Raw genomic sequence first — 23,101 nt, 5'->3', positions numbered from 1 at the left:
CACTCTGAGAACAGTCCTTCAGAGACGTGAATAAACAAGAGCGCCCCCAGGCCAGGGTTCCCAAGAATGGTGAGGATAAATAAACAGCAGTCACTCAACAGCTGACGAAGCTTCAAGTTCTCAAGTTCAAGTGCTGATTTTACAGGAGCAAGTACCACCCTGGAAGGGAGGAGGGGTGCTAGCAACAGTGACTGTTAAGATACCTTGCCCTCTGAGATTCTAAGTTTACATTTCTAAACTTGGGATTTTTGGAAGGACAATGCTACTAAATAAAGACAAATAAATGCGAGGTACGTGCTGAAGAAACGCGCAGGCGCGTACGGAATGCTATTTTACACAAACGGGATGTGTTCTGGGAAGATCTCTTTGGGTCCCAAAAGTAGTAACTTCTGAGCAAAACCAGTAACACAGTGTCCGAAGTGTGTAGTACTTCTAGTTTGCAAATGCATTTGAGGAAAAAAGGAAAAAACACACAAAACCCCACAAGCACAAATAAACCAACTTTAATAGATATTATTTTGTATTTATATAGCGCCTTCTTCAAGAACCTTAGATGCTTTACAGACATTATATCTAATTAATCCCCACAACAACCCTGTGAGGTAGGTATTACTCCCATTTTACAAGATAGGGAGACTGAAGCACAGAGAGGTTAAGTGACTTGCCCAAGGTCACACAGTTAAATTCACTGAAGAGCCAGGACCTGAGCGCCTTAGCCTCCCAACTCCCAGGTAAATACCTCATGAGAGAATCTTTATTGAAAAGTAGCTTTAAAGAAAGTATCAAGAGTAGTAAGTTATGGGAGTGAGGTCTTTCTACTGCCGTCAAGGAAAGAAAAAACCCTACACGGACGGTTAGAGGTGACGAGACCCATATATTACATTCCTCACCTCTTCTCTTTGCCCAGAGTCTCAGGGCTCCTGTCTCGAGCCAACTTCTAAAGGTAAAGCCGCCAAGACAGAAGCCATGTGACTTAGAAGTGAGACTTAATTTAGAATATTTACTTTCAGTTATGATAATTTATAGAAATTTTTATTCCAATATACAAAATATGGGATAGCCATCCCAACATACATGTACACAGTTAGACAGCAATCAGCCACCATTTACAACTGAAACCCACCCCTCAGTTCCATCAGTCGGACCAGCACACCACCTCACAACGTGTTCGATATGGGTCACTTTTCTTACTTACTGTATCTGCATTTTCCCCCCCGACCCTAACCCTACATGTTTTTAAAGTATACTGTATTTCTGAGAAGCTTCAAGACATTTTACGTAGATGCAGCTGCACTCAGAGTGTACACAGAAAACTGACAACCGTCACCCCATCGTCCCCTCCCGACAAGTCATCCTATTAAACAGGGTGTAGATGTGAACAGTGTGTGACTACCATGGAACTCAAAAACAACGCTAGAACTTGCTTTAATAGGAAATCTAACCTTGGCTTTTACTTCACTGTACGTTTTTTTAAATGCAAAATGTAAAAACAAACACAACGTAGTAACCCAAGGCTGTACCTTTATGCAAATGACTTCATCTCTCTTTCTCATACATGTTGTGGCCCAACGCAAGGAAAAACTGGTTCAGCTTCACGTTACTCCTCGTCTCCATACTGAAAGCTGCAGCAATTTCGCTTTAAATTCCAAGACAATTTGGCTAAAGCCCTCAAAATAAAAGATGCCTCCACCTCCGCGGCTATCACCTTGCCCACACTCTTGGTTGTGATTCTCTGTGCCGTGGTGGTGGATCAGGCAGGCCATATAATCTGCACCAGAACCACTCCAGCCAGGGCAAGGCTTTAGAAACTGTCTCTTAAAAAGCAATCTGTCAAAATATATCATCATTTTCTCCCAGTACATCTGTTTCAACAGCCCCATTAGCTAAGTGACCCTGTTAAGGATCGATCCATGGAACGAACAGGTGAAGTCATTTCCTGAGCTAAAAGATACAGATAATAAATGTTAATAATAGCAGCAGACAAAACATTTTTTTGTTGCTTGTTTTTCAGATTCAACAGTATTAGTAAAATAAGTTTACAAAATTACAACGATTAAAAGAAAAAGATTCCTGCCTCGAAAAAACATGAATAAAGAACATCTAAGGCCTGATTGCTATTATCTTGAATATATATTCAATTATTTTCAGCAAGTTACATTCGGCCACTGTCAGACAACTTCTTGATGCATGGCAAAGTGTCAACTGCAACGGTTTACATACATCTTGCATCACACATATTACTTCTTGAAACTGCCAACAGAATGAAGTCTTAAACACAAAGTTAAATTCCAATAACATCTGTAAAGGTGGAAGGGGAAAAAAAATAAAAAAAGACTTGCTTTCAAAGTACTTCTGGTCGACCTCATTAAAATGTAACCCTCACAGGGTCTGTTAGCTCTCCAGGAGCTGGGGCTGGGATGGATCACTTCTTTCCAGGATAAAGAACATTTGAAAGTAACGTAGCTGCTATGACATGAGTTTTCCAAACGTGGCCTCAACCTGAAGCAGAGCACTGACGAACTCTCAAGGCCGCACACCACCACCGCACCAGGACTTCTTAGATCATTCCACAATGACAGGGAATTTGGGATAGTTTTTAATTTTACTGAAATTAAAACTGAATGAAATAAGTGACAACTAGGACAAATCTTTAGCCAGAGATATCAGTTCCTCCCGAAAAAGAGTATGTACCTCCTCTCATTGCTATTTTTCTTAAGGTAACTTATGATTTAAAACAGAGTTTAAAATTCACCTTAAAAACAGAAACAAAAGGATTAGTTAAACTGACAAAAACTAATAAAAATATGCTGAAATTTACGACAGAATCATGGGCACTTCATACAATACTTAGACTCTACCAGTTTTAAGTAAAATAAATAAGGAAAAAAATTATAATTACAAAGCCAGTCTTTCCCCTTGGGGAAACAAAAAGCCACTTTTGACCAACTGTTCCCTAGATATACATATACTGTATATTATTATAAGCTTCTTCAGAGAAGCAAACGTATTTGTCTTCCTGACACTGGATTCTAGTATCTGTTAGTTTCTTTACATCAGGAAGGCAACTGCAAGTGTTGGGCCCAAAAGTATTTCTGGTTTACGCTTGAAAAGACCACCCAGTATTGCTTCTCGATGTGTTCAACCAGGCAAATGTATGCAGTGTGTTCAACATCATCTCCTGCAATTGTCAGTACAACCTCACAGATTCCTTTTCTTTCTACTGCACCCCCAAGGAGTTCAATCATTACTGGTGCAATTAATGAAGAGAAAATGCATGTCAATTACTGGAAGGCTGTTTTACAAGAGGAGCTGGTATCTCTGATTTCACTGCCTCGTTGTATGGAACTGTGCAGACAGCATGATACCTGAGCAAATCAATCAACTACCACAGTAGGAAGAGCGTGTTAATCCAGTCTTTGCTTTACTGTGTGCAAAGTGTGCTACTGCCCCCTGAGCTTCCTGCATTTCTCTTTTCTTGGAAAACTGGTGCTTGATCCTTTCCCAAATAATCAGAGAAGAAATGAGGCAGAAGGTCTCTCTTCATCGCGGTTCCCTCAGTCCCGGGACTGATAGAAAAGGATGTAGCCAGACTCAGAGTTCTTTGAGATATCTGACGTCAACCCGTAGAATTCTTCGATAGCTTGTGCATCTATTTTCTGTGAGGCAAAACACAAACTTTAGTACAAAAACAAGCTCTTTGAACTGCTTGAATCCAATAAAATCTTCAAGCTTTCTTAGAATAATGCCTTTCATTTTCTCATTCATAAAACAGCTCTGCACAACCCAAATGGCTTAAATTAAAAAGACGGACGATGCCAAGTACTGGTGAGAACGTGGAACAAATGCAACTCTCATGCATAGCGGGGAGGAACGTAAAATGGTACAGACGCTGGGGAGAATGTTTAGCATCATCTTCTAAGGCTGAACATACAATCACCCTGTGTGTGACCCAGCAATTCTATTCTACCCTGAACTATAGGAAACCACTAATCGTCAACCATTTGGGACCTACAAAAATGGCTGTTTCATATGGTTCAATCTACAATACACCCAAGGAAAATGAGGGCCTATGTCCAACAAAAGACTTGTACAAGGATAATCAAGGCAGTTTTATTTGTAATAGTCAACAATGGACAAAAAGTCAAGTTTCTAACGTGGTATAGCCGTACAATGGAAAATCAGACAGCAATAAAGAAAGAACTACCATTGCAGGCAACAAGATTGAGTTGCACAGGTACTGATGAGTGAAAAAGCCAGACACAAAAGCAGTCATACTGGATGAGCCCCTCGTATTCAAACACAGGCAAAATTCATCACAGTAACATCGTAAAATTCAAAATAGTGGATTCCAGAGGATGGTGGCTAGGGGAGGAAAGCTGTGGGTACTGACCAGGAGGAGGAATAAGGGAGCTTCTTGGGGTGTTGAAAATATACTATATCTTGATCTAGATGGCGGTTACGTGTGGGCACGCATTCACATGTAAAAATTTAAGTTGTTTAAAATTTGCATGCTTTACTGTGCCTTATAGCTCAATAAGTTATTTTGTTAATAGTGTTTTTTTTTTTTTTTTGCGGTACGCGGTCCTCTCACTGTTGTGGCCTCTCCTGTTGCGGAGCACAGGCTCCGGACACGCAGGCTCAGCGGCCATGGCTCATGGGCCCAGCCACTCCGCTGCATGTGGGATCTTCCCGGACCGGGGCACGAACCCGCATCCCCTGCATTGGCAGGCGGACTCTCAACCACTGCACCACCAGGGAAGCCCTAGTGTTTTTTTTTAAACTAGCTCTGTTGTTGAAAGATTTCCCTTGTTTTATTCTAAACATTTTTTAAAATTTTATTTATTCATCTATCTATCTATCTATCTATCTGTCTATGGCTGTGTTGGATCTTCGTTGCTGCACGCGGGCTTTCTCTAGTTGTGGTGAGCAGGGGCTGCTCTTGGTTGCTGTGCAGGTGTGAGGGCTTCTCATTGAGGTGGCTTGTCTTGTTGTGGAACACAGGCTCTAAGCACGCAGGCTTCAGTAGTTGTGGCATGCGGGCTCAGTACTTGTGGCAGGCGGGCTCAGTAGTTGTGGCTCACGGGCTCTAGAGCGCAGGCTCAGTAGTTGTGGTGCACAGGCTTACGTGCTCCGCAGCACGTGGGATCTTCCCGGACCAGGTGTCAATCCCGTGTCCCCTGCATTGGCTGGTAGATTCTTAACCACTGTGCCACCAGGGAAGTTCCTATTCTAAACTTTTTTTTTTTTTTTTTTTTGCGGTATGCAGGCGTCTCACTGCTGCGGCCTCTCCCGTTGCTGAGCACAGGCCCCAGACGCGCAGGCTCAGCGGGCATGGCTCACGGGCCCAGCCGCTCCACGGCATGTGGGATCTTCCCAGACCGGGGCACGAACCCGTGTCCCCTGCATCGGCAGGCGGACCCTCAACCACTGCGCCACCAGGGAAGCCCTCTAAACATTTTAAAGGTTAGCTGACCATTACAGCAATGGGACTGGATGTTAGGGAGCAAGAAGTAGAAATTAGACTACAATCTGAAGACCTGTCATATACAATGAGAAGCTGGAAGGAAAAAGTTAAGAGCAAAATACACACACAACTTTGAAGAAAAACAAGAAATTAGGAAACTACTTACTTCTACAATGTCATCATCAAACAACAACCAAAAATCATGACTCTTAACTATTGCAATATAATGGCCTCGATTGGGACCACTGAAACAAAGAGAAATAAAAGTTAATTTTATACAAAGTTTATTAGCATTGCTCTTCTATGCCCTATATTCCACGTTTTATAAAGTAGAAAAACTGAAACAGATAAAAATATTCCTTACCTATTCTTTCCCCCAAAAGATCAAGCTACATTGATCTGAACTGGCATTCAATTTTAAGACCAAATAATCAGTACTCTACTCTGAGAGATATAACCAGTATTCTCTTTATATAAAGCTATACTATAAAATTCTTTGTTGCCTTTTAAAATTATTATTATTATTATTTTTTTGCGATACGCGGGCCTCTCACTGTTGTGGCCTCCCCCGTTGCGGAGCACAGGCTCCAGACGCGCAGGCTCAGCGGCCATGGCTCACGGGCCCAGCCGCTCCGCGGCATGTGGGATCTTCCCGGACCGGGGCACGAACCCATGTCCCCTGCATTGGCAGGCGGACTCTCAACCTCTGTGCCACCAGGGAAGCCCTAAAATTATTATTATTTTTTTAATTTTTTAAATTTAATTTTTATTTTATTTTTATTATTTTTTTGCGGTACGCGGGCCTCTCACTGTTGTGGCCTCTCCCGTTGCGGAGCACAGGCTCCGGACACGCAGGCTCAGCGGCCACGGTTCACGGGGCCAGCCCCTCCGCGGCATGTGGGATCTTCCCGGACCGGGGCACGAACCCGCGTCCCCTGCATCAGCAGGTGGACTCTCAACCACTGCGCCACCAGGGAAGCCCTAAAATTATTATTTTTGAAGTGATTTTCCAATTTGCTTCTATAAAAGATTTAAATAAAAATTTCTAGCATTTTTTTGGGGGGAGGAGAGGTGATCACAGGCAGAACATGCTGAATTAAACTACAAAACAACGCACGTAGTTATTTCTGAGTCTCAACCCTCGGCAATAGTTTTTCTCGAGGAAGGATTCCATGTGATGCTTGAAAAAGTACAGATATCGAATCCTGGGCTCTGAAATCAAGCTCCAACTTCATAAACTTCTTTAAACAAGTGACTTTTTTTTAGTATCATTAGTGCTAGCTTTAAGTACTTAACTCTTAGCACCACTATAATTATTATAATTGCCTCTGCATCTCATTTTCAACAAATCTGGAATACAGAAATCTAGAAGAATGTAAAAATAAAGGTGGGATTATTTCTTTTAAAAGAAATTCTTTTTTTTTTTTGGCTGTGCCTCGTGGCTTGCAGGATCTTAGTTCCCTGACCAGGGATCAAACCCCGTGTCCCCTGCAGCAGAAGCGCAGAGTCCTAACCACTGGACCGCCAGGGAAGTCCCTAAAAGAAATTCTTTACAAAGAACACGTCAAAGATTTTTAACCTCTCCCAGTTTAAGTATGACTCACTATAAAAGCTTATATATACTTTTAAAATCAAATTATAATTCTACCACAATTATTATATTACAGACTTTGAAGTAATTTTCAACACAGATTATTCTTTATGGTGAATACTATTTTAAAAGTAGCAACTTCAGATATAAGAATAAGCTGCCTCCAAGTTTCCTCAGATCTTTGATTCCATAGTTGAGATGAATATCTTAGGTGACAAAATGACACAAAGATAGTACTTTTTCACTGTAGAGGAAAATACCTCAAAACTTAAAAAAAAAACACCACTTTTAATGCTAAAATAAACCTCCAGTCTGATCATCACACCAGGGTTCTGTAAGGTACCCGATATTGTTTTCCTCTGTTCAGATGTCATCACTCTTTCTTTAGAAACATAATGCTCCGAAAATGGAAAACAAAGATTTCTGCTGAGGATAAGAGGCAGGAGATGGGCTGACACAGACCATGGAGGTTAAAGACTGTGACAGAAGTGGACTCCCTCCCAGCTGTCCTGACATATTCTGAGCAGAAAGCTGGGAGAGGGAGGGACAGCTAAGGAGAGGCTGGAGTACAACACGCTGTTAGTACAAGTTTGCAACAGCCAGGGGGAAAAGGATGAGTGACCTGTTTTAAAATTATTACAGGAGGAAATTCCCTGGAGGCCCAGGGGTCAGGACTCGGCACTTTCACTGCCAGGGCCTGGGTTCCATCTCTGGTCGGGGAACTAAGATCCCACAAGCTGCACAGTGTGGCCAAAAATAAATAAATAAAAAATAAAATTATTACAGGAAATTCTAAACAGTCAATGAAGACTGTATGTTCCAAATATAAATGTTGATTATGTGACACTCCTGTGGTTTGAGAATTTTTTGAGCTATTCTATAAATTAAGATCTATAGATGAGATAGTACACTCTATTGGCTAACAGGAAACAAACACACGGACTTATAAAATCAGAAAGCTTATCTTTGAAGATTATCTCCAAAACCTTTTAAAGCGTTTTTCACAATCATTAACATGATGAACATATCCAATTAATCTCAGAAAGAACTTACTTTGTAAAATCGCTTTAAGCAGTGTTTTTTTTTAACCAATAATCAAGAAAAAAGGAAACGAAAAACTAACAGGACTTAAAGTTCCCAGAATAATATTTAAATAATAAGAACAAGTATCAAATCCAGGCAATAACACACTATTTTAATATGTAAAGGTTTTAAGAATGAAATGGTAAAATGCATCTGAAATATCCATTTGAAATAAACTTATTTTCGTCCTACAGCACCGAGGGCTACGGAAACCTCCAAAGGGCCTGCATATCTGAGCGGCTCACGAGCGTCCTGTGCGTGCACCTGCCCACCACCGAGCATCCTGCCACCATGGCCCACGGCCCTGTTACCTTCCACAGTGAACCACGACGGCCACGAGGTCGTACATTCTGTCAGGATTGGTTGCATCGCCTGAAGTGTTAAATAGACGAAGTTCTAAGGGAAAAACGACCCGGTAAGAAAGTTTTGTGTATCGATGAAGTTGATCCATGTATTTAAATCTTTTCAGATGCAGAGCTAGAATCATGGGCAGCTTTTTAACTTTCATCCTGTTAAAATAAACATGAAAACAAAATTTCATAAGACGTTCACCATGTCCTTAAAAGAACTATCAAACTTCACGATTCAAGTAACAGTTGATCGTTTTCATAGCCTGGCACTGCCCACTTTTGCATATTTCTACCCATGACTTTTGTATTAGCAAAGCAAAATTCTGAAAGTCTTAAGACGGCCCCTGCCCCCCATCATCACCAAACCACATAATCTGACACAGCACTCGGTACGGCTCCCAAAGAGATATGATGGTACATTCCTTTATTAAGAACTCTGTACTTCTGAAATATAGGTCACTGTGCCAGCTGCAGGAAAAACCAGTTCCTTAAGGCCGCTCACTCCTTCGGAGGTGAATGGAGGCTGAGATCCATTTGTTCTATTCAGCTATATAATTCAGTAACAGACTGAGAGCAGGAGACAGTGAGAAAAGCATTAAAGACCATCCATTAAAGGCGTTTGCCAGAGACAAGGAGCAGCTCCTTAGTGAGAGCGGTGGCTGCGTGCATCCTGGAAAGGGAACAAAATAACCTGGAAACGCAGGAGTGAAGCTTTCACCTGTAAAGTACGGGCTTCCCCATCCCCCAACGCCCTGAAGGACCCCTCCGGGCAGCCTCTCCCCGAGACGCCTCTGCTCCCCCATTTCACTTCAGCGCCGACGCCTGATCTTCTGGCGCAAATAGCTGTTCTCCTCAACCCTCCATCAGCACTTTACACGCTCACTTCATATCTGTACAGTTTATTACACTATAAAACATTTAGATGATTACGGGTCTTTCTCTTCTAGGGTCTGGACTCCGGACGGACAGGAACCATCTCTTGTATTATATTTCTCCACCTGGCACACGCAGGTACTTGACAAACACTACAGAACTGAATTCTGTGTGTGTTCAGTGAAGCAAAACACTTTTCATGATTAAAAAATGAAACATATTAAACCTCTGCCTCTAATGAAGTGAAAACAACTCATTTTACAGCACCATTCTAGATCTGCATTCTACAGGTCTTAAATGTGGTGCGGTAGCTTATTATTCCAGAAGTGTTTATTAACCTGGCTTTTGGAAAACATTAGCGAAAATAAATGTAAAACCTAATCGTTCCTGGAAAGCAATCTAGCAATACGAATTAACAGCCTTTATGGCCTTTGCCTCAGTAATGGAAACTAAATAGATCATCTCAAATACAAGACTTCTGAGAAGAATTCAGTTCTGGAGTTATTTTATATTGTGAAAAAGTGGGAGAATCCTAGCTATTCAACAACATGAAACGCTGAAATACATTACAATACAAACACAACAGAATATTTTACAACTTCAAACAATGTTGTTGAAAGTTTCTAAATGGCATGGGAAAATAGTTACGGAAAGTAAAAAAGTCAAGATATATATTTATATATACAGTAATCCAACTCTTAAACATCAGATGTTCAATTAAACTGGTACAGAGTTGCTAAAACAAACTCTTTCAAAACAATAAAAGCAAACTATCCTTTGAAAATGTCCAGTGAGGTGCAAACCCACAAGGATTTTTCTAAGTGTTAAATACGTTAGTAGTGTATTAGATACAGGCAGTTAAGATTAGGAAGAGGAGACAGATATGGCCTGGGGGTTAGGAAAAATGTGCTTTTAGAAGTTAAGCCAGAGCAGAGGGGGAAAGGCCCAAATGGAGAAAACAGAACATGTCCAAATGCTGGCTTATAAAATACGCCCCATCAGACAACACGGAAGGAACACGAATCCTCCCAGCAGCACTTCTTCCCAGAGGAAACCCAACACTTGTGAAGAGACACAGGATAAAGTCAAACACAAATATTTGTGGAGCCACATTTTATAGATGATGAGAGACTACCTCACAAAATTCTTCTCATACTGAAATGGCTCAGGAAGAAATGAACACATATATAAGCTGAGTCAAATTCATCATGGAGATTGTGCAGCAGAAGGAAGAACTAAGAAGTTCATTTCCTGCTTGAAACACCAATTCCACCAACACACCAAAGAATTGATAGGATTCTGGTTTTCCTTCCATTCAAACATGTGTGGAGAAAGGTGACCTTAGGGAGCTCTTGATCTCTGTCACTGTTGTTAAAAAAGTGGTCTCAGAATGTAATGTTTTCTCCAAAAGACAAATATGCTGAAGAAAAAAACGGGAGGACAGAGAACTTTTTCTTCCTTTTTAGTTAAAGTCTGAAATAGACATTGATTTTTAAAACGTATTGATTTATGTATGCACGCACGCATGCATGCATGCTGTGCCGGGTCTTAGTTGCAGCACGTGGGATCTAGTTCCTTGACCAGGGATCAAACCCGGGCCCCCTGCATTGCGAGCACAGAGTCTCAAGCCCTGGACCACCAGGGAAGTCCCCGACATTGATTTTTATCTTCTGTAAACTGACTTATAAGTTAATTTTCCATTTAGATTTTTTTAAATGGCATTTACCTACTACACAATGATTAAAATTTGGATGAATTTATGATCTACATTTTCTTGCTTTTACATCTTTAAAACAATAAGGTGTGTTCATTTTGCACTAATGTAAGAGGTATTTACCTTCCTATTATCTAATTATAATTAGATAATATCTAATCATAATTTAAAACTATTTTTAAAAAGTAGAAGGATGGAAAAAGACATTAACAAAGTCAGCAAAGCTGGCTCTGGCTGATTCTAATATCAGACAAAGTAGAACCCAAGCCAAGGAGTGTTACTAGAGATAAAGAAGGACATTCCAAAAACAAAAAAGAAGGACATTCCATAATAAAGAGGGCCAACTGATCAAGAGGACACAATCTTCAAGTACCAAGTACCAAATTTGATAGAATTAAAGAAATAAACAGATAAATGCACAGAGGTAAAGTCTTTAACAGACTTCTCTAACCAAAAAAGTCAGTAGGAATAGGGAAGGTATGAACAACCAAATTACGGATCTAATCAACATTTATGGAACACTCCATTTCAAACTGAAGAATATATGTTCTTCTCAAGTACAACTGGACATTCATTAATGTACTGGACAATGAAAGAAGTCTCAATAACTTCCAAAAGACAGAGATCACAGGATATATTTTCCTGACAAAAATTAAAAAACAAAAAATAGCAAAATCCCCCTGAAATATGGAAACTGAGCTATATGCTTCTAAATAATCCATGGGACAAAGACAAAATCACAAGGGAAATTAGAATAGATTTTTAAATGGATGATAACGCAAATACAACATGTTAAAATTTGTGGGAACACAGCCAAAGCAGCGTTTAGAGGAAAATTTATAGCTTTAAATTTTTATATTAGGAAAGAAAAAGGGCAAGTCTTGACCAGACAGAAAAGCTTAATAATTGTACATAAAATTCCACAGTTTCCTCTTATAAATTTAATGTCAAGCACGACTAACTGGGGCACATGGTGCTGGGGGTGAGGGGAACATGACCTATGACCATGTGTGACTGTCAGCAGACATTTAAGTTGCCTCCACCTCTTCTTGGTTATTGTAAATACTAGAGCAATGAACATGGGAATGCACATATCTCTTTGAAAATCCTGTTATCAGTTCTTTTGGATATATACTTAGAAGCAGAATGCTGGATCATACGGTAATGCTATTTTTTTTTAATGCTATTTTTAATACTTTTGAGGAACCTTCACACTGTTTTCCACAGTGGCTGCAACATTTTACATTTCCACCAACAGTACACAGTTCCCTTTTCTGCATATCCTTATCAACACTCATTATTTTCTCTTTTTATTTGAAAGTGGCCATCCTAACTAATGTGAGGTGGTATCTTACTGTGGTTTTGATTTGCACTTCCCGGATAATTAGTTATGTTATCTTTTCATATGCTTGTTGGCCATCTGTATGTCATCTTTGGAGAAATGTTTACTTAAGTCCTTTGCCCAAGGATGTGGTTTCTACTGTTGAGTTGTGTGAGTTCTTTATATTCTGGATATTAACCTCTTATCAGATATCTGGTTTTCAAATATTTTCTCCCATTCTGTTAATATTCTGCAAATATTTTCTCCCATTCATGTCATTTCATTCCATTGTTTCCTTTGTTGCACATAAGTTTTTAAGTTTGATACAGTCCCATTTATCTGTTTTTGCTTTTGTTGCTTGTGCTTTTGGTGTCACATTCAAGAAATCACTGCCACACTCAACATCGTGAGGCTTTTTTTCCCCCTATGTTTTCTTCTAAGAGTTTTATAGTTTCAGGTGTTATGGTTAGGTCTTTAACCAATTTTGAGTTAATTTTTGTGAATGGTATGAAGTAAGGATCCAACTTCAATCTTTTGCATGTGGATACCCAGTTTTCCCACCACCATCTGTTGAAGATCATTGAGCATACAAATGCAGGTTTATTTCTGGGGGGCAGGGGTGCGGTGATAAGCCTGGCTACCTACAGGGGCACTGACCAAACTATTAAATATATAAGGATAATGGGAGCCAATCTGTACTGTCAGAGGAGGGGCTTACAAATATTAAAAAGGAGAAAACCAGAATAAACCCTATGGTGTTGGATGAAACTGGAGGTACTGTTGTGAATGTGGTTTTTCGATACAGATAGACCAACAGATAAATAAGCACAGATGTAAATGTGTGTACATATGTACACACACGAGCACACATGTCCTCCAGGTCTGTTCACTAAGTGGGCCCAGGAACAGTGACACGGCAACGGCAACGAGCACACCTATACCACGGTCCTGGTTTTTAAACGTTATTCTCCCCCTAAAAGGAACCAGGGCTCCTTCGAGAAACGGCTGGTACCAGCGTGGGCGGCAAGGAAGGGACAAAGCGAGCCTGGACATCTTGTTGCACTACAGAGTAAAGAGGGGCTGGAGAACGAAGGGACGGGGCAAAAGACACAGGAGGCAGCGGGAAGGGGCTCCTGCTGGCCAAATCGGGATAATGTGAACATGAAAATAAACGAGACAATCATTACCCACGGGATAAAACAGGAATCTCTGAGTTCTCACTGAGATTTAAAAAATGAAAAAAACTGTAAATATCCCCATTTCTCATCAAATTTTCAATCTCAAAATACATATGAATTACAACTGGGGAAAAGCACAGCTTCACAGTGAAGAATCCTGGGAGACAGCACCTCAGTCAAGTGTCCAAAGAGAACAGTACCAGTCACGGGATGTGCAAGACAGAGTCCCAGAGCAGGCCTCAGACTGTCCTCGGAAAGGCCGGGTGCGAGGATGCTCCTGGGCTAACATCTGGGAACTTGATTGGGGGGTGTCCCCACCATTTCCTAACTGACAAGCGTGTCTCGATGCCCCTGAGAACTGTCTGTGCAAATCATATGGTTTATGCTGAACACCTGCTTTCCTTCCGGGAGGCTGGAATTTTGGTACATGCCAGGCAGAGGATGCCTACGTGTCCAGCCCCCAATAAATCTCGGCCACCGAGTTGGTAAGGAGCTTCCCTGGGAGACAACACTTCTCCCGTGTTATCACATTTGATGCTGGAGGAACTAAGTACGTCTGTGTGACTCCACGGGGACAGGACTCTTGCAAGCTGGCCTGGCTTCCCCTGGGCTGATTGTACTTGTCCCCTTTCCCTGTAATAAATCTCAGCTGTGAGCACGACTATACATGCTGAGTCCTGCAAGTCCTTCTAGTCAATCACCAAATCCAGGAGTGTCTTAGGAACCCTGACACTTGACACATATTATAGAATCGTGTGCCATTTAAAAGAACACAATGAGAAGAACACAGCATCACTTCTGTGTGATTCCTGCCCAAAATACATAACCTGAACCTAACCATACAAAAACATGCGACAAACCCAAAGAAGAACATTCTATAAAATAACTAATCTGTAATTTTCAAGTGCCAAGATAAGGAAAGTCAAGAAAAGACTAAGGAACTGTTCTAAATGTAAAAAAGACTAAAGAGACATGAATACTAAATGCAATGTGTAATTCTGGACTGGATCCTTTTTTCTATAGAGAACATTATTGGGATATCTGGTGACACTAAAATAAGGTCTACGATAACAGTAACACATCAGTGTTACTTTCCTGACCTGGATGGATACAGTACATAGGAGACTTCCTTTTTGGTAGGAAACAGCTACCCAAGTGTCCAGGATCTTGGGACATCATATCAGGAACTCACTCTCAAATGGTTTAGGGTAAAAAAACCACATTGTTAGTATTGTTCACGCAACTTTTCTGAGTTTGATTCAAACTAAAAAGTAAAATAATCAGGATGATGATGATGATGATGATTCAATTCCTTGATACCAAAATACCGTCTTCATAATAATATACTGAGAGAAGGTACAAAACGCCATGTAGGAACAGTGGAAACTAGGGTGAGGGTGAGTAAAGTACTTTCCCCTCATCCTTCCTCACCAAGAAAAAGTTTACATAATCAAGAAAGCTTCAAAGCAAAATATGTTAACTGTATTGGTTTATGATTATTAAACAGTCACTAAATGCAGAAAGTCACCTGAGGGTACAGAGTTGAATACTGTTTATCTAGGAATTACCTAATGAGTCTGAGCTGTTGGTGATAAAAGAAAGAATGTTTTCTCATTGCAAATTGTCCTAGATCGCTTTCAGCTAGAAAAGCCCATCCACAGCACTGGCAAAGAATCGCTATAAATGTCAAACACGCTGACTTACCGTTTATGTGCTTCCTGTTTGCTGCGGCACTCTTCACAGTAGTATTTGTATTCACTGCATAGAGTTTCTGTGTTGCTAAAACCCCTGTGTAAAACACAAAATGATTCTGTCTATACCAGAAAGGTATGTATTCATTTAAAAATATTCTAAACCCAAAGACAGTCATTACATGTCAAAATAAATAACTCTGCACTTACCTTAAGCAGTGAGTAATGGATGTGTTTTGTTCCACGTCAACAGAAAGGTCTAAAAAATCTTCATCTTTGCTGCTTATCTATAAAAATAGGGAAATACCTTTGATTTTTTTTTTTATAAACATCTTCATTGGAGTATAATTGCTTTACAACCTTTGATTTCTTTAATCACTGTTCCAAAATGATAGAATTAAGTGCACTCTATTATTAGTATTATTAAGTATAATTAAGTATATAAAGAATCCTTTTTCCCCCAAGTTATTCAAAAGGACACTGAATGAGTAACTTTCATTATACGTAGAGGTAAAACACCAAAGTGCACCTGTGACTGCTTACTGGCAAAGGCTACTGTGATGTGAAATTCCATTACTTCTCCTAATCTTGGTAATACTGTGAAGCATAAAACAAACTGTACCATATACACTATTTCTTAAAAAAAAAAGGCCAAGACTGAATGAGAATGTTTGGCAAAGGATGTGATATCTGTATTGTTTTATCATTTAAGAAAAAAATTTAGCCCAAAATGCCAAACTGTAATCTTCACTTATGACTTTCTTTTACTTCCCCCCAAAATTGAACAATGTTCTGTTTGAATTATGAATAAATCATCTTATAAAAATGAAGATACTATTTATTCATCTGAACTGGAGTAGGACAGAACTTTAGTCATCACTTTTCCTACGTGCAAGGAGATGACGCGATGCAATGGGAGGGACCTCCGACTCGGTTCCCGGGGCCTCCCACTCGCAACGACTCTACACCCGTTGATGGTTTGTGATGACTTTTCAATACAACACCAAAAGCATTTAAAGAACATCGAAAGCATTTCCATGAAGGAAAAAACTGGACTCTATTAAAATTAAAATTTAATACTTAAAATTAAAAACTTCTCATCTACCAAAGACACGGTTCAGAGGATGAGAAGACAAGCCACAGACTGGGAGGAAATCTTTGCAAGAGACACACCTGATAAAGGACTGGTATCCAAAATATACAAAGAACTCTTAAAACTCAACAACAGGAAAACAAACAACCTGATTTTAAAAATGGGTCAAAGACCAGTACAGATACCTCACCAAAGAAGATGTACAGATGGCAAACAAGCACATGAAAAGATGCTCCACATCATATGTCATCAGGGAAGTGCAAATTAAAACAAGACACCACTACACATCTACAATAGAACAGCTAAAATCCAAAACGCTGACAACAGCACCCGCTGATAAGGATGTGCAGCAAAAGGAACTCTCACTCACAGCTGGCGGGAATGTGCAATGGTGCAGCCACGCTGGTAGCTCCTCACACAACTAAACATACTCTTCTTACCACGCGATCCAGCAACTGTGCTCAGCGCTGTACTAACCAAAGAGGCTGAGAAGTTATGCCCACACAAAAACGTGCACATGCACGTTCATAACAGCTTTGTTCATAATTATCAAAACTTGGAAGCAACCTACATGTCCTTCAGTAGGTGAATGGATAAACTCTGGTACCTCCAGACAATAAATCGTAATTCAGCAGTAAAAAGAAATGAGCTACCAAGCTGGGACCAGACATGCAGGAACCTCAAATACGCACTGCTCAGTGAAAGAAGCCAATCTGCAAAGGCTGCATACTCTGCGATTCCAACCACATGGCATCTGGAAAAGGCAAAACTATGGAGGCAGTAAAACAACCAGTGGCTGCCAGGGGTTGAGGAGGAGGGAAGCAGGAATCCGTGGAGCACAGAGTGAAACCACTCTGCAGGATACTGTAGTGACTGACACATCATTATACATTTGTCAAAACAAAGAGAAATCAAAGAACAGACAGCACCAAGAATGAACCCTTAAGTAAACTATGGATTTCAGATAATAACGAATCGACATTGGCCCATCAACTGCAACAAATGTATCTTACTAATGCCAAGGATGTTACCATTAGGGGGAAGTGGGGAGGGGGGCAATTTGGGAACTCTCTGTACTTTCCACTCCATTTTTCTTAAATCTATTTAAAAAGAAAAAAAAAAAAAGAGTTCCTTATTAGTCTCTGCCAGTATAAGTTTATCTGATTCAGTTAACTGAGTAGACTATGTTATTCTTTCCAACATCCATAAAGCATTTCCCTTACCTTTCTAGCTTGTGGACTCTTTTCCAGTTGACCACGCTACTCTCCTCTGCTACTAAAAACTAGCAGTACAACCATCTCAGTAAAGAATGGATTGGGCAAAAATCATCAGTGAATGCTAAGTCTGGGGGGAGATTCTGATGAGGAACAAGAATATCTGTGTCTCCCACAGTCTCCCTACTAGTTACAAGGGCATAAAAAACAGTCATTATGAAGTGGAGAAACTGAAAAACATCGTGAATCGGAGATCAAAATTAATTTTACCAACGAGGGGCAGAAGGAACTGTGTGCCTGTATGTGATATCCTGACGAGGACACATTAACTATGAATTGTTCCGGCCAAGAATGTACAAACCGGGGCTTCCCTGGGGGCGCAGGGGTTAAGAAACCGCCTGCCAATGCAGGGGACACAGGTTCGAGCCCTGGTCTGGGAAGATCCCACATGCCACGGAGCAACTAAGCCCATGCACCACGACTACTGAGCCCACGTGCTGCAACTACAACTACTGAAGTCCGTGTGCCTAGGGCCCGTGCTCCACAAGACAAACCACCGCAATGAGAAGCCCGCGCACCAAAACAAAGAGTAGCCCCCGCTTGCCACAACTAGAGAAAGCCAGCGTGCAGCAACGAAGACCCAATGCGGCCAAAAATAAAAAATTAATTAATAAAAGAAAAGAAAAAAGAATGCACAACCTGCATCTAATTAGAAGGAAACATCAGGCAAACTTGATACGAGGAATGTTAGATTAAAAGGGGGAGGGGCACAGTCTTTAAAAATGTAAGTATCATAAAAGAGAAGAAGACTATGAACATGTTCCAGATTGCAGGAGGCTAAAGGAAGCATGGCGACCACATGCGATGCAAACCACTAAACTCTAAAACCAGACCCTGTGCTGAGAGGAGGCTGTGCTGTAAAGGGGTCACTGGCAGAACTGGATAAAGATGCCTAAGTAAGAGTCTGGCCTTTCATTCGTCGAGGGAGAACAAGGTAAGAACTTAACAGGAGGCCTGCGTTATCCAACCCTACGAGTAAATCGTTTTCAAGAGATTTACCTACTGCTCATCTTTACAAACTACCCGGCAAGTGGGTAGTTTCCCTCCTTGAGTGTGCGCAGTAGGCTTCAGTTGTTATTCCAACCATAAACAACAAACATGATTGTAGGAAAAGGGGCAACAGATTAATATACTTCCCTGACCTGTAGGTTTCACGAGCTCAACTAAGACTATAATTTCCAGAATATGGCTCTACGGTCTCTTGTAGTGAAACAAACTCAAATAGTTCAAACGGCAGCAAGTACTTCTCTGCCACCTCAGTATTCACTATTAACCAGCGGACAACTGAGAGGCACATCTGTCGCAGTCATATACTCTACACCTGAGGATTACAACTTCCCAGTGCATCTCTCATGCCCATGCTCAAAGAACACTGAATATAATGGATTAGATTTGTTCTACATGAAATTTTATGATATACTTACAGTTTCACAAGTAAGACATCTGGTTTCATTAGTTAATGTTCCCTGAAAAATCTCATGAACCCACGTTGGGTCTGGTGTGCTGTTGTTATTTTCACTGTCAATATTACCGTTGGGCAAACGACCATTTTGCTTTTCCTGCTTTCTCTCTTCTTGTAAGATATCGGCAATCGTGTTTAGTAGGTAATTTAAGAACTCATGGGCATCTTGCTGCATGTAGTTGTCAAAAAGCTCTGAAAATAAGCATATTTCAGAATTAATAACTTCATTAAAAAACTAAATTTAAAAAAGAATAGTATTCTATCAGAGCTAAGTAAAATGTTTGGAACTGTTAGAGTAAGGTACAAGAAATAGGTATCTTTCACATATACACATTATGACTGAATTTGGAGAAAATAAAGTTACGATGAAAGAGAATCTTTAAAAGAATACTAATAGATCAATGAGAAAAGAGCAAAACCTATCCTCACACATAATGTACTGAGGAGATAAGAAACAATGGCTTTTTATTAACTCATTTAATCCATTACTCCACAAATATTACAACATGGCAAGTTTTTTTTATTTTTGGCTGCTGCATTGGGTCTTTGTTGCTGCACGCGGGCTTTCTCTAGTTGCGGCGAGCGGGAGCTGCTCTTCGTTGCGGTGCGCGGGCTTCTCACTGCGGTGGCTTCTCTTGTTGCAGAGCATGGGCTCTAGGCGCGGAGGCTTCAGTAGTTGTGGCACGTGGGCTCAGTAGTTGTGGCTCGCAGGCTCTAGAGCGCAGGCTCAGTAGTTGTGGCGCACGGGCTTAGTTGCTCCGCGGCATGTGGGATCTTCCTGGATCAGGGATTGAACCAGCATCCCCTGCATTGGCAGGCGGATTCTTAACCACTGCACCACCAGGGAAGTCCCAACATGGAAAGTTTTAAAGTAGAAGCTGGACAACCTCTTGGCAGTGCCAACGCAAATGCATAAGAACCACAGAGGAAGTTGTTAACATTAAAAAATACTGGGCCATACATGCTAGAGATTCTGATTAAGTCAGAGATGAGGCCTGGAACCTGCACTTTTCAAAGCTCCTCCAGGTGACTCTGCTGTGCAGTCAGGCTTAGGGAACAAAGGCATCATGAACTACCTATTTAATCCAGAGAATCTCTAAGGCCCCTTCCAAATGTGAGGTCTGTAACTCTGTGGAACGTTCCCTGTAGTTACAGGAATAAGTAAATGTCGTGGAAACCTGAGGGTCGCTAACATTAAGTGCTTGACCTGTGCTTGCATCACGCACCCTGAGCCTGAAGAGGAAGGACTTCAGGGGCAGGGTCTCATGCCCTGTGACACTGCTATTAACGGTATTTCACAAGCGAGGAAAGGGGATCAAGTGGTAAAGTCACTGCCAGGAAGCGGCAGGGCCCGGATTCAAGCCAGGCCATCCGGCCCCAGCGAGCCACACACAGGCAGCCGGGGCCACCTGGCCACACAAGGCGCCCGCGGTCCAGCCAACAAAACGCACTCAGATGACCACCCAGTCAGGAAGCTTCACCTTCAGAGCTTCCGTAAACATTTAATAAGTGCCAGGAAGTTCACAGTTTACAGTTTTTTAAACGATAGAATAGAAATTGAGAAGAAAATTTAAGGAGAGCCTTCCTAAAATAAAAGGAATTAAAAAATTACATTTTAGAAGAGCTACAGACATGACTGCATAAAACTGAGTTCCATGCATTAGAACTCATTGAAAAAGTTAAAAACAGTGAAACCTGAAAGTTATTAACATCTTCAACATATAATATAAAGAGTTTATCTCAACACAACAGAAAATACAAAGTTGGCAAAGGACTTGAAATCAACAATTTATAGAAACAAAACTCAAAAGTTTAAATAAAACACATGAAAAAACATTCAACCCCACTGTAACGAAAAAGGTCTTGATTTTCCTGTCTCTAAAATGGAATGCCATCTTCCCTCTGCAAGGTTATTATAAAGATAAAATGGGAGCAAGTGAAAATATTCATTTTCATGAACATTAAAAGAAAATAATGATTTTAATCTAGGTGTGAAAAAGACCTCTGAAAAGTATCACATTTAAGATGCAGGTGCTAGAGCAGGACTGTCTGCTCCATCCTGTGGCTCCACCTCTGGCCACGGGCATGTCACAGGCCAGCACGATGATGCTAGGACTGCACCTGGAGCCACACTTCACTTCTCTGCCATAAGTCTGTCCTGAGGGGCTTGATTAGCCTTAAACAAACTCCCTATGTTATTTTTAAGAACAATAAAAGCCCTGAGTCCTAAGAGTCCCTGCATTAGTCCATGTGGACTTAACCTCTAACTGATCTTTAATTTGCTGTACTGCGTGTCTTCTGGGTTTTCCCCACGAGGGACAGTGGATCCAAAGCATCTGACACCACTCCCACCACCTGCTCCGGCAGACGTCACTGCACGCCACCCACACAGTGAGACGCCTGCACCTCTGCAAACCCTCCGGCCATCCTCTCCGTCTCCTAGATCAAGCCAGGTCGTGCTCGGAACCCTCAGGTGGCGCCGCCAAGGGACCGGTCTATGCCAAGGCTGAGATGACTGAGGTCAACGACCTTTCCCCTTGCCTCTCATGGCAATAACCTCCATCCCTAAGAACACCGCCCTGCCCCTCCCCCCAGTCTCCCAGCCTCCACTTATTGTACCTCATTTCCTTCCTCATCCTTGGGATTTTCTTCTTTTGCAACCCTTTGTCTGCTGTTCCTTCTAAGAGCTGCTTTCTGTTCTAAACTCCCCATTTCTTCAACCTTTGGCATCTTCTAGCTTCCTGCTGCCACCCCTAAACCACTACACTTTCACTTGCATATAAAAACTCGCCCTCGGGCTTCCCTGGTGGCGCAGTGGTTGAGAGTCCGCCTACCGATGCAGGGGACGTGGGTTCGTGCCCCGGTCCGGGAGGATCCCACATGCCGCGGAGCGGCTGGGCCCGTGAGCCATGGCCGCTGAGCCTGCGCGTCCGGAGCCTGTGCTCCGCAACGGGAGAGGCCACAACAGTGAGAGGCCCGCGTACCGCAAAAAAAAAAAAAAAAAACTCTCCCTCAATCAAGAAAGCGCATAAGATCTGGCCATCCTACCCTTAACCCTCACCCTTCTGTGGTCATGGCTAACCTCCCCTCGCCCACTAATGGCCTGACCCATGGTTTCTCCATCCACCCCGACTCCTGCCCTAACCTGCTCTGTGTCCAGGCAGCTCCTGGACGTGAATGGGGCCCCTCAAAGACCAAGAGCTTCCATCTCTCACTCACCCCTCCCCAGGTCACAAATCTAGAATCACCAACCTCAGGAGGCCCACTAAGATGAGGACTACAGGGAGATTATGCTAGAGGCAATTCGGGGTCTTGAACAAAGTGGAAACAGACTGGGGGGTCATGGAGAATACAGAGGGAGGGATGATGGGAGAGGGCCAGGAAAAAGACTTGTAACCACTGCTAAGGGCCTGGTTAGGGTGAGGGATGAATAATTCACCACAGTGGGTAGCTACATGACGGCTTAATGCCACAAGCTAGACTCACTCTTCCCTCTTAAATTATTTTAGCATACATGCATGTTTTTCAAAACAAATATTTTTGTAAAGCAGAAATATGCAAATGTTTTTATTTTTTTTAAAAGATATCTTTTGGGGGGGGATGTTCCTTTAATACAGAACAATGACATCATATTCAAAGAAATACCTCAATTGACCTGAATGCTCTACAAATGAGATGCAAAGTAAATCAGAAAATACTCTATTTTGTTAAAATATTTTAAATATTATCATCCATTTTCTATAAACATAGTAAACCGAACATACCAGAACCTTGCAGAGCCTAAACTACGAGCAGCCACTGTAGTTTTAAACATCAACCAAGACCACGTAAACATCCAAACATCATCGACTAAATGGCCTCACAACAGTCCCTGTAAACTGTATTATATCTAATTTCTAAACCCTTAGCTTTCTTCTGGGTGGCTTTCTTCTCTGCAAAGCAGCATAATGGGCAAGGCGGACTTCAAACTTGCTTTGGCAAATTAAACAAATTCACTCATGCATTCA

At 41.5% G+C, this 23,101-nt stretch overlaps 1 protein-coding gene across 1 annotated transcript in view; it reads right to left on the bottom strand.

The window, feature by feature from the left end:
- Positions 1-487: 487 nt before the first annotated feature.
- Positions 488-23,101, bottom strand: part of USP12 (ubiquitin specific peptidase 12) — a 79,645-nt gene continuing 57,031 nt past the window's right edge. The window contains exons 4-9 of the mRNA XM_067713649.1: positions 19,057-19,286; positions 15,476-15,552; positions 15,279-15,362; positions 8,450-8,647; positions 5,631-5,709; positions 488-3,656 (exon numbers count right to left, since the gene is read on the bottom strand). Coding sequence (XP_067569750.1) covers positions 3,555-3,656; positions 5,631-5,709; positions 8,450-8,647; positions 15,279-15,362; positions 15,476-15,552; positions 19,057-19,286 — 770 coding nt within the window. The 3' untranslated portion in view covers positions 488-3,554. The remainder of the gene's footprint in view (positions 3,657-5,630; positions 5,710-8,449; positions 8,648-15,278; positions 15,363-15,475; positions 15,553-19,056; positions 19,287-23,101) is intronic.

This window comes from Pseudorca crassidens, chromosome 18, assembly GCF_039906515.1.
Source record: "Pseudorca crassidens isolate mPseCra1 chromosome 18, mPseCra1.hap1, whole genome shotgun sequence".
NCBI classification, from domain to species: Eukaryota; Metazoa; Chordata; class Mammalia; order Artiodactyla; family Delphinidae; genus Pseudorca; species Pseudorca crassidens.
The sequence above is the reverse complement of the archived record's forward strand: the minus strand, read 5'-3'. Positions and strand labels throughout refer to the sequence as shown.